General features: G+C 47.0%; 1 protein-coding gene across 2 annotated transcripts in view; it reads right to left on the bottom strand.

Annotated features, from left to right (window-relative positions):
* Positions 1 to 2,713: 2,713 nt before the first annotated feature.
* GTF2A2 (general transcription factor IIA subunit 2) overlaps positions 2,714 to 12,349 on the bottom strand; it is a 122,156-nt gene continuing 112,520 nt past the window's right edge. For both annotated transcript variants that reach the window (XM_078685155.1, XM_078685157.1), the window contains 2 exons: positions 7,752 to 7,878; positions 2,714 to 3,042 (listed from right to left, as the gene is read on the bottom strand). In XM_078685155.1, the coding sequence (XP_078541281.1) occupies positions 3,017 to 3,042; positions 7,752 to 7,878 (153 nt within the window). In that variant the 3' untranslated portion in view covers positions 2,714 to 3,016. The remainder of the gene's footprint in view (positions 3,043 to 7,751; positions 7,879 to 12,349) is intronic.

Below are 12,349 nucleotides of genomic sequence, written 5' to 3'. Positions count from 1 at the left end.
ACCACACAGTCACCCTCAAAATGCTTATGCCCATGACCCACCCACCCTACCCTTCTAACACCCAAGATCAAACCATCTAGTTCCCTAGGAAGGGGTCTATTTGACCTTAACCAATGCATAGTTTTATTTTTTAGCGTTTGGTAGGATTCTAGCTGATCAGCCTTCAAGGGTGGTACATTAGTAAGAATGGCAACATAGGGGTGACAGTCTGGGGGTAAATTCATGGGTGGTATTCTAGGGGCCACTTTAAGAGGTAGTGCATCGGGATGGATAACAGGAGGAGGAATGGAACTAATTCTTCTAGGTTGGGCTAGCTCATAACCTTTGCCAGTGCCAGAATTTCTAGGATTAACAGAGCCATTTTTGCCAGTAACCTCGGAACGCACAGGCTTCTTGGCATTGAGTATTGGTAGCCCTTGGAGGATTTGGGTGTTTAATAATGTTCTTTGTGGCCAGCCCGGGGTTCCGATCGTCCCTGTTGGGGGTGACAGCAAGTACAGCGTGAGCGTCTACCGCTGCCGCCCCTTTGGCCGTTCCAGTTGCATTAGATAAATCCTGTGGGGTAACGGAGGTCGCCCCGGCAGCAGATTCCCACCCGGATCATCATCCCTGGTTCTAGAATGTAGTTTAATAAGAGGTTTTGTGGAGAAGAAGTTATCCAGGGTCACTTGCTCAAAACTGTCCAACCGCTCCGCCAGCCCTTTGACTCTCTCTAAGACCGGAATCAATAGAGATTTCATCATTTTCTCTATATGGGTGAGCAAGGGGATCTCGAGGGGTGTGAGCTCGGTGGAATCTGTAGTCAGATCAGTGCGTGAATTTGCTGCTAACACACCGAAGGGCACACCACCCGTGTCCCCCCGGGGGCAACCTACACCCACCCCTGCGCTCTTATGGATCACACCCACCCTAGTGTCAAGTTTCCTAATTTTCTTGTAAGGTTTGGGATGACAACCTTTAAGCGGGCTTGCAATTCTTTTCCTTTTAATATGGACCACTCTAGCTACTGCCCGCGATACCAACACTGGTGGAGGAGGGAGTTCCCCGTGACTAAAAGGAGTGTTAGAAGCAGGCATAAGGGCAGGGGCGTTACTAGACCTCAAGGCCGAAGCGTCATCTTCAATCGGTGGGACTACGCCTGCTGTACGATCCAACCTGTCAGAGCTTAACCTCAAAGCAGCCGCCATTGGCTGATCCAGGGGTGGACAAACATTTAATACGGAATCAATTGCACGTACTGGAGAAAGGGCCGGCGCCGGGGAACCCAAAGACGACCGCTTCTCTAAGGGATATTTAAGAAGTTCAATGGATAACCGGCGTTCAGCACGTCTCTCAGCTAGGGCAATTTCTCAGTCTATCTCACGGGTAGCCCTGAGAAAATATTTATCTAGAGGACCTAGTATTGTAGGCCCTACCGTGGAGGGAAAGGGATTTGGTGAACACGTTGTCATTTTCAAACCAACAAACAATGGTAAAGTCAGTCGTATTAGCAGTGTACCACAGCGTAAGGAGTCCCGACAGTGAGATGCAGCTTTAGCACTAACAGTTGAAGATCTCAAAAGGAAAACAACTCACTGTTTCAAAGACATAACAATATATGATAATTCTGAGCCAGATGTTAGGGAGTGGGCCCAGCCCTGCCTCCTGCAGCCCCTGACGGCCACAGACGGCCCGCCCTTTGCCCGGGCTTAGCCCGGCGCCCGCCCGCGCGCGTCCCGCGGTGCGGTAATTATCACGTGCTAAGTACGTAAAGGCAGGGGGGCGTGTCCGGCCGGGAAGAGGCTGCAGCTGTGTCTGTAACCGGGCTGCTGGTCCTCGCAGTCCCGGTGAAACGCCTTGCAATGTCCACCCAAAGCACAACACCAGAGCACAACACCCAACTGCTAGCGAGCAGCTCCCGCGAAGCGGGGGCCGCGAGCAGTGAAGAGCGAGAGGCAGGGGGGCGTGGCCGGCCGGGAAGAGGCCGCAGCTGTGTCTGTAACCGGGCTGCTGGTCCTCGCAGTCCCGGTGAAACTCCTTGCAATGTCCACCCAAAGCACAACACCAGAGCACAACACCCAACTGCTAGCGAGCAGCTCCCGCGAAGCGGGGGCCGCGAGCAGTGAAGAGCGAGAGGCAGGGGGGCGTGGCCGGCCGGGAAGAGGCCGCAGCTGTGTCTGTAACCGGGCTGCTGGTCCTCGCAGTCCCGGTGAAACTCCTTGCAATGTCCACCCAAAGCACAACATCAGAGCACAACACCCAACTGCTAGCGAGCGGCTCCCGCGAAGCGGGGGCCGCGAGCAGTGAAGAGCGAGAGGCAGGGGGGGGCGTGTTCGGCCGGGAAGAGGCCGCAGCTGTGTCTGTAACCGGGCTGCTGGTCCTCGCAGCCCCGGTGAAACTCCTTGCAATGTCCGCCCAAAGCACAACACCAGAGCACAACACCCAACTGCTAGTGAACGGCACCTCTATATATGCACATTATACTTTTATGGTCATTTGACCAGAATAAAGTTAATGTTTATTGTTAAATGTACATTCTCTGTGATAACTCACATCAAGCAGGACAGCTAATTGGCATAAGATAAAGAACTAATACCATCAAGAACAGCAAAGGCCATGGGTGAGTGCATTTCAATAAAGAAACACTCGTATTCCAATGCCCAAACATTAACATTCACAAGGTGGAACCCAATTAATCCTGGGCACGTTTAAAGTGAAAAGTCAAAACAAGTCATTAAAAATGTTCTCAACATTTTTTTATTAACAATAAATTGACCAATGCAAAACAAAAATCAGCTACTTTATACTTGCTATTTAACCAACCCTCCCCCAAATTATATGCGCTTTAAGGCACAGCGAAGAAATACTTTAAGCAGCTGCAGGTCTTCAAAGTAATGATTATGACGTACACAATTAACATGTATTAATCTCTGCTGCATCTCCGTTTAATTAGTAAACCGTGAACTCATAAAAGTATGTATTCATGATTTTCCTTTACAAGATGTGTTCCATCACTGAAACTAAAATCCACTAATGCTCATTCTGCTGTATTGGAGCCAGTATCTGAAAGGAAACAGAATATTAGTAAATACAGGAATCTCAACATTAACCATACATTTAAAACAATAAAGTATTCATTAGCAATAAGAACATGCTACCGAATCTTAATAGCCTCTACTAACCACATACACAGAGGTAGACAGTCTATATCGAATCTCCCACAATTACTGGCTTTGTAATGGCTTTTAGCCTCGATCCAAATGACATTCGAGACCAAAACATTCACAATGCCTGCTGTCGAAGCATCCTCTTAGACTTGTACTGCAGCACTCCAGAAGAACTGCACGAGGCAGACCCCATTCTGTGCTATTCCTAAAATGGGTTCATGGAGTTTTCATAATTATTACAAACGACTGTCATCACTTGTTACATGGTTATGATAATCAGTGACATGACATAAGAAAAGAAACAAACAACACGGGGCACCAGGGTCTGTTGAGTACGGCCTATAAACGAACATGACAGGAAAGTTTTAACTTCACGTGGCATATACAATTTCATACATATGGGGTGATGTCAGGCTGCTAGTCTGTTTCTTGGGTGGTTATAAAAAACTAAGTACAGAGTTGGATACCTAGGTCCAGTAGTAATACACGTAGACACAGAGTCCCGCATATTTATACCAAAAGGGAATGCTTTTACGTGGAGCCGTCATAATTTGCCAAGCAGAAATGTATCCCCCGTGCTAATTCTTCACTCACCGGCCCTAACTGTGGAAGCTTGTACCACCAGACTAGACTCTCCTAGGAGAAATGCTGGAAGAAGTCTAGATCTCCTGGGGTGGGGGCGACAACCAATCACGCAGTGCATGGGTGGCCCAAGACAATGGTATGGACTTCTATCCACTGCTGCCCTGCACAACACAATGGCAAAGGATGCACCTTGCGACCAAGGTCTAGAGTGAAAAGCATGCCAGAGTATGGGGAGATGTCCAGGCCGCTGGCATCACCTCGTACCGGTTTTCATCCGCGTCAGAATCTCCCTCAAAAGTGCCATACCGTTCTTCCTCATCATCCAATCAGGGTCAAATAGCCAACCCAATGACTGGAACTGTCAGAGGGTGCTGGTGTCCAAGTCGAGCGCTATCGAGGAGGCGCAGAATCAGACGAAAAAAGGTATGGGTTCATCGTCCAGTGGCACCAATGGTTTCGGACTCAATGCCAGAGGGACTGGAGCCCGGGGTAGGTATAAGCACCTATGGCGGAATCAAGCTGGATCCCGGGGCACCTAGTGGCTCAGTGGGGCCTGAAGGCGTGCCAGATGAATCGGTGGCCCGAAGAGAGTTGCAAAATCCTTTCAGCTGGTTGAGTCTCAATCCGGGGAACTCTGGGTAGCACAGAATGGGCCCAGATACCTGCTCAGCAGGTGGAGTGCAGGAGCGGGACTGTGAAGCACAATGTTTGGATGGGGGAGCTGAACGTTTCAACTTCTTTTTGGAGTTACCCGATTTGGAGAAAGAAGTCTTGGAGCTTGAAGAGGATATTCTGTGAGAACGGCTCCTAGAAGGACCCCAAGATCTACCTCGAAAACTGTGTGGAGTTGCCTTCTTCCCTGCAGCTAGAAGATTGATCAACCACTCGCGACTCACCTTGGAGTGACGCAGACCTTGGGGTCATGCGCTGACCCGAAGCATGAGACATACCAAGTGGGGATCAGACACAGACAGTCTGCGCCATTCCCCACAAGTTTTATACCCTGAAGGTTTAGCAGGGGACATGTTGTAAGCACACTGGGAGCAACTGTTCAAAAATAGATAAGAATCGAAAAAGTATGTCAAAAAATGACTGCGGTAGCTCTCCATTTGCGAACTGTTGATCGGGAAGAACAGAACTGATGTCAGCACACTGGGGTTGCACACATATGGGCACTGAGAGGTCACTTCCAACATGGATGCAAAGCCAATTAATGACAACTATCGGAGTGGAGAGGTATTGCTCACAAGTTTCTGGATCCAGTTTGATGCCTGGGGAACATTCTAAAGGCAAGGAATCTGTGGGTAGAAGTCTCTATCGGAAATGTGGTCTAGGTAATTCAGCTTGGTTAAACAAACTCGCTAGCCACTGCAGCTGTGAATAAATGTTTGAGATTTGGGGCTTTTATCCATGCTCAGCGAGTGGCTCTGTGCTTGTGTAAAGTGACTTATTGTCCCACTCCACACTACATAAAACAGTAAAAAATGTAACATCTGCAAGAAGCCTGAAGGTAGGACTACTGTGACTTTTGCAAAATACTACTCTACTACACGTCACAATACTGAAAGTGTGAGTCGCCTTTAAAGGCTATGCATCCTTGCAGCATTTACATGGCTATAACAACTGAGGCGTTGAGCGCCCTGTGGTGCGTTATTGCCTGGGGATTTTTCAAGGCAAAAAATGTAGTGGTATTTCTATTAAGTGACTTACACTGGAATGTGAATACATCACAATACTAACCGCGAAGACCTCTGGTATAAGTGCCACAGTAACAGTGTCTAAAACACAAAAATGAATGTGCTTTAGTGAAAGTAAGGGGTCTAGTATTTAGAAGCAAAGGAAACCATGAACAGAGTAAATATTTTTAGAAAGCCCATATCAAACAAAATCATTGAGGGGGGTAGGAGGGCGTTAAGAGATGGTTGTGTAGTACCTTAAATGTAGTTTTGTTTCAAATAAGATAGCACCTGCATTCAAAGTTTAGGATAACTTCAAGCAAGACTACATAAACGAGCCCACAGAATTGTAATTTTACCTAAATGCAGTGGTCTAGTGTTAAGATGTCTGATAAGAGGAAGGGCTTAAATAGTCCACAGGAGTTCATGTGGTCTGATTCTCGTGGTTAACCCCTTACGCGCTCATGACGAGCTCAGCTCGTCATGAGCGACGACGCTCGTACGCTGATGACGAGCTGAGCTCGTCATGTAACGCGGTGTTTTTAAAAACGCAGAGCGCAGCGGGAAAACCGCCAGCGCGCATGCGGTTAAAGAACTTGGCTTGTGTCCAGGGTCTATGAATAAGGGGTGGTGCAACATACCCATTCGAGTGAATATTGGCCCCTCATTCCACTCAGTCAGGAACTCAGCGTGACAGACATCATCATTTGTTTCATTGTGTGTCTCTGTTATAGTGAGTGCTCCAGAGGCAGTCATTTTGAGAATATACTCGCTATTAAAATGTGTGTCCATAGAAGTGTAGGTGGCTACAATTCAATTAAAGTGTAAGTTGTCTGGTCCTCCGTGTTGCTGCTCCCTATCAGTCGAAGAGCCAGGTCTTGAGGGTCTTCCTGAAGATGGTCAGGGAGGCGGCGCGTGTGATCTTGAGCAGGAGCTCGTTCCAGGTCTTGGCTGCGATGTAGAAGGTTCTTCCACCTGTTCTGGCTCTGCGGATGTGTGGGGTTTCGGGAAGGTTGGAGGATCGGAGGTTTCTTTTGGGTACGTGGAAGGAGATTCTCTTGTTGAGAAATTGGGGTCCGGTGTTGTGGAGCATTTGTAGGCGTGGGTAAGTACCTTCAAAGTGACTCTTCTAAACGGGGAGCCAGTGGAGGTTCCTTAGGTGTAGGGAGGTCGTTCGTGTCGAGGAATGCAGAGGAGGAGTCTGGCTGTAGTGTTCTGTATGGTCTGGAGCTTGCAGAGCAGAGACTTGTTGATCCCGGCGTACAGAGCGTTTCCATAGTCCAGTCTGCTGGTTAGGAGTGCGTGGGTGACGGCCTTCCTTGATTCGGGGGGGATCCACTTGAAGGTCTTTCACAGGAATCAGACGGCGTTGACCTGTCGTGTCATGAAGAGGGAGGAGTAGAGTATGATGCTGAGGTGTCTGGCGTGGTTTGTGGGGGGGGGGGGGGGTTGGGACTGCCTAGGGCCGTAGTCCACCAGATGTTGTCCCATGCCGAGGGGGGGCGGTCCGAGTACGAGGACTCCTGTCTTCTCATCTTCTCAGAGTTGAGCTTCAGGCAGATTCTGCTCATCCAGGATGTGTCGTCCTTCAGCCCTTCCTGGAAGATGAGTCTGGTGGGGATTGGGTCCTTGGTGAGGGAGAGGAACTGGGTGGATACTGTGCTGTGTCCGTGCTGTCGGACGATGGCGGCGAAGGGGGCCATGTAGATGTTGAAGAGTGTGGTGCTGAGCGATGATTCTTGGGGCACTCCGCAGTTGATTTCCGTGGGATCGTAGAGGAAAGGTGTTAGTCTGATTCTTTGGGTTCTGCCGGTGATGGTAAAATCTTTGAGAGAATGTACAGCTCATCAAAATAAACAGAGCACATCTTGACTTTGTTAAATACCTTGAAAATTCCCTCCAAGAAAATCAACCGACCCTGTGTAGTTTTAAAATCCTCAACATATAGGAAAGAAGATGTAAATTTGGACTGGCTAGGTTTTGTGAGAAAAACATTAGGAAGTTTTAGGCGCAAACTGGCTTTAACATCAAAACACAGGCTCAGCATTTAAATGGATTACCTACAGAGACTGCACATTTACTAGTTCGAGAGGCTGGCCACGCACTTTCAGAATGCTTGCTATTAATTTCTTAGCCAACTAGAGGGCTAGAAGCATTGCGAGCGAGAGAATAAGTAAAAGACACAAGTGAACATAGAATGGCAGTGGTGCAACCTGCAAGACACACATCACAATAAAATGGACATGAGCCAAGAGGTTTAGCACCCTTGCAGACAATGACCACAATATCATCCCGAGTGCTGGTCAGTATGTGGCCATCACACTCAAAACAGTGTGAAACTCACTTTTTCCATCGCAGGCTACTATTTTCACTTTGTCAACCTTGATGATCTCGGTGACTTCTCTAAACTCCACATCATTCAGCACGAATGTCCACACGTTGTCACAAAATCGGTATGTGTTTAGCGACCCCTGTAAAAAGAATAAACAGTACAAATAACAATGAGTTATCAGCCAGCTTCTTGTTAACATCTCTAAAGTACAGAGATATCAGCCAGCATATATTAGACAAATTGATATGCATTTGAAGAATTTTTTATGTTGGACGTTCAATGCATTGCTATTACGCCTCTTCTAAAAGCATTGGATAAAAAAGCCATCCAATTTTTGAGACCCAAGCAATATTTACCCCCGCTTTATAAACTGGATACTGCAAGTCAAACAATTAATCAAGGAAGAAATCTAAACCTACATTCTCAAACGCTTATTAGAGATCAGCGAAATGGAAACCGGCTAGACTTCCAGATAAACTTCTTCTACAGTCAGGGAAAATAACAAGCATTTGCAATGCAATAGAGCTCGCATTAGTAAAGTTAGAGGTATTAGTATTGTAAATGACACATTTTTTATTTATGTTTTTGTTTTGAAAATAGCGAAATTAATAACTTTGTCATTTACAATGCCAATAGTGTTAACTTTTACAAACGTGACACCTATAACATTTGTAATGCAATATGTGTTGTATTTACATGACTTAGATGTATTAATATTAAAAATTAACAATGGGTTGTATTTTTTTCTATATTTAATACTTAAATAAAAGTTATTGTAATTTATAATGGCAATAGCTTAAACTTTTGCAAATAACTTTTTGGAAGATTATGTTTAGTGTATTTTATTGGGATGAAAACAAAAGAACAGAAGTGAAATATTAACATTTTTTGTGACATTTGTAATAAAGTTTGAAACATTGAGAGAACATATTTGAATCAGTTGTTGAATGGTTGCACAGATTGATGCTGTGGTGGCTCTGAATGATGTTGTGGCGGTGACGAGTGATGCTGTGGCGTTCAGTGATGCTCTGGTAGCGCATAGTGATGTTGTGGTGCCCCTGAGTGATGCTGTGGTGATTGCGATGGATAGTGAGGGCGATAGATAGATAGAGGGAGGGCGAAAGATAGATAGAGGCAGGGCGAGAGATAGAGGCAGGGTGAGAGAGAGGCAGGGCAAGAGGGCGAGGGATGGAGTGTGGGTGAGGGATGGAGTGTAATGCAATATGTGTTGTATTTACATGACTTAGATGTATTAATATTAAAAATTAACAACAGGTTGTATTTTTTTCTATATTTAATACTTAAATAAAAGTTATTGTAATTTATAATGGCAATAGCTTAAACTTTTGCAAATAACTTTTTGGAATATTATGTTTAGTGTATTTTATTGGGATGAAAATACAAGAACAGAAGTGAAATATTAACATTTTTTGTGACATTTGTAATAAATTTTGAAACATTGAGAGAACATATTTGAATCAGTTGTTGTTGAATGGTTGCACAGATTGATGCTGTGGTGGCTCTGAATGATGTTGTGGCGGCGACGAGTGATGCTGTGGCGTTCAGTGATGCTCTGGCAGCGCATAGTGATGTTGTGGTGCCCCTGAGTGATGCTGTGGTGATTGCGATGGATAGTGAGGGCGCTAGATAGAGGGAGGGCGAAAGATAGATAGAGGGAGGGCGAGAGATAGAGGCAGGGTGAGAGATAGAGGCAGGGCAAGAGGGCGAGGGATGGAGTGTGGGCGAGGGATGGAGTGTTGGCGAGGGATGGAGTGTTGGCGAGGGATGGAGGCGGGGGAGGGATGGAGTGTGGGGCGGGGGAGGGATGGAGTGTGGGGTGGGGGGTGGGGGAGGGATGGATGGAGTCGGTGAATGGATGGATGGATGGAGTGCGGGGATGGATGGATGGAGTGCGGGGATGGATGGATGGATGGAGTGCGGGGATGGATGGATGGAGTCGGGGGATGGATGGAGTGGGGGGATGGATGGATGGAGTGGGGGATGGATGGAAGGAGTGGGGGGATGGATGGAGTGGGGGGATGGATGGAGTGGGGGGACCCCGCAATCTATCCGCAGTGCTCCCAGTCCTGATGTCGCAGCGAGCACGCCAACAGAGTCCACCTACTCCAAACTGCCACCCTGATGAGCAATGGCAGCTATCCAGCCTGTGCAGGATCTAAAGTGCCCCCAGCAGGGAGTATCCAGGCTAATCTCCATCAAGGCCGCTACTGGCTAGGGGAACCATAGGGCAGGTGGCATTTCTCTGTTGTCCAGGCATGTATGCCAACTGCTGCACGATGATCCACCCTAAAGCAGTGTGTTGCTGACAACGTGGTGCACACGCTACGCACCTCCAGGCAACAGCATCCCAGGCCGGGGCCCGTCACCACCACCAGGCCACTCCCAATAGCTCAGGGCCCCCCCACAGATCAAGGTCAATGTCACTTGCACAGGCCAGGGGAAATGGCCTCACAGCCCCCGCTCCTTCAGTAGTATCGAGTAGTGAGGGGTGCCTGCATTTCACGCCCCCAGAGTACCTTCCTAGACTGGCTCCCTCCGTCCGGCGAGTTTGACACAGGTCCACCAGCACCGCTCAACAGTCAGTTGCAGGAAGAAACCCGCCGCTTTCAGGCCCCTGATTTGGGCAGCGCCACACTCTGAGCCCCACAGCTCTGTCGTCTCAGCAAAGCCACAGGCACTGGAGCTCGATTTGCGCAGCTACTGGGCACTGGGATCTGCTTGCCGGACGGCAAACAATGCAACCCCACCCCCTATCGGGCCTGGGTATGCCGCACGGCTCGAAGAGGGTCCTTCTCCCCCGTAGTTAGGATTCCACACCCACGCGGGTTCAAGACGTTTTGCCATCCCCAGAGTAGCTAAATGACAATATTGCTTGCCGAAATATAATTATCGTGTGGAGTATGACCCAGCAAGTGGTACGTGGGGGCAGATTATTTGTCTAGAATGCTGCTTGCTGATGACAGTTGCCGTGAGGCAGGGGAGGATGAAATTGTGGTGTGTGAGACTTGATGTTTATTGGCACAGTCTGATGAGGCCATCACTGAGCAAGAATGGAGGGTGGCACTTGAGAAGGATATGGTGTTATCCCGGGTCAAAGCTTGGGTGGAGAGTGGGCCTCCAGATAAAAGGAAGGTGGATTTAGCGTCTATTCCCTATGCGCATATAGCCATGGAGTGGACCTGTGTAGAAGGTTTGGTGCCCAGAATAGAACAATTAGATGTACCTGCTAGTCTATCAGAGAGGGTTCTTGTTTTGGCACATGAAGGGCAGTTGGTAATTTGGGGAATGAAGCAGAGGATAATAGAACATTTTCGGTGGCCAGGGTTGATAAGGTAAACAGAGTGGTTTGTACGTGATTGTGAGAGTTGTATTATGAGCAACAAGACCTAAGTTTCCAATCCATCACCAGTAACTCCGGTGGAGAAGGATATGGGACAATGATCCAAGTTATCTCTCAACAATTCTTGTCCCATTACGATGAAGGGAAAAGATTCCAAGTATGCTTTAGTTCAGTTGGACTATATGTCTAGGTGGCCTGAGGTTGCATTTGTGAATAGTGTGGATATGCATGCTATGATAAAATTCAAGCACACGATTCTGAATCGTGAAGGGTATCGTAATGAAATTGTGACTGATAACTGCACGCAAATGGTTTCAATTTGAATTAATATATTTTTTGATGTATGGCATTATTTAGAAACGAATCCCGTGAAAGCCTAGAAGTAATGAACTGGTAGAATTATTTAATTGTAAATTTAAGGATCAATTGCATGGCGTTAATCAACAAATTGGATTGGAAAAAAATCTGCGGAAAAAATGTTGTGGGCCTTACGGAAAACATCTGACGTGTCTCCGGCGCTAAAGCCTTTTGTTTCATTTAGGAGATGTGTCTTTGGAACCAAGATGAATACAGATTGGATGGATTCCAAAACTATTGATACTATACGTTTGCCTAAGGTTGTGGATGTCAGGGCTAAGTTTGAGGCTGGGTATACAACAAAGAAAGGTTGTAAGAGAAAAGTGTGTGTGAAGAAGGATTTTGGGTGAGGATAAGGTGAACTGGTCATGTTGCGAAGAGGAGTCCAACTATTCTCCTCCGATTCAGGTAGTCCAGGTGATGCAAGGGATGGATGTGTCTGGAACAATGATAGAGTGGTGGTGACTTCCAAGGATAAAGTGGAATTGGTTAGGAAACCCATGGCATGCAAGAGAGGATGTGGCCTTATGGCCAGAGCTGCAGACGTTGGAGCGGAGGGAACCAGGTTTGAGCCTCGGCGTCAGTTCAGCATCCTGTGATTCGGGCAAATCACAATTTCCCCGTGCCTACCAAAAATGAATGTGTACTTGTGTAACGTAACTGGTGCTCATGCAAAGCACTCCAATACCTTCAAGTTGAGATCGCACTATACAAATCTGCAACAAACAAAACCTACTGTTTTGGTGTGAATTTCCATTTGGGGTTTCTTTCAGCAGGGTGGGTAGAATACTAAATAGTTTGGTGTACATTTTTATTTAATACTCTTATTTGAATTAGGTTTAATGTTTAGATTTCTTTTTTTGACACGTTTTCTCCATAATTTCAGTGTTAA

Source organism: Lissotriton helveticus, chromosome 3_2 (genome assembly GCF_964261635.1).
Source record: "Lissotriton helveticus chromosome 3_2, aLisHel1.1, whole genome shotgun sequence".
NCBI classification, from domain to species: domain Eukaryota; kingdom Metazoa; phylum Chordata; class Amphibia; order Caudata; family Salamandridae; genus Lissotriton; species Lissotriton helveticus.
This window is presented reverse-complemented; position numbering and strand designations above follow the sequence as displayed.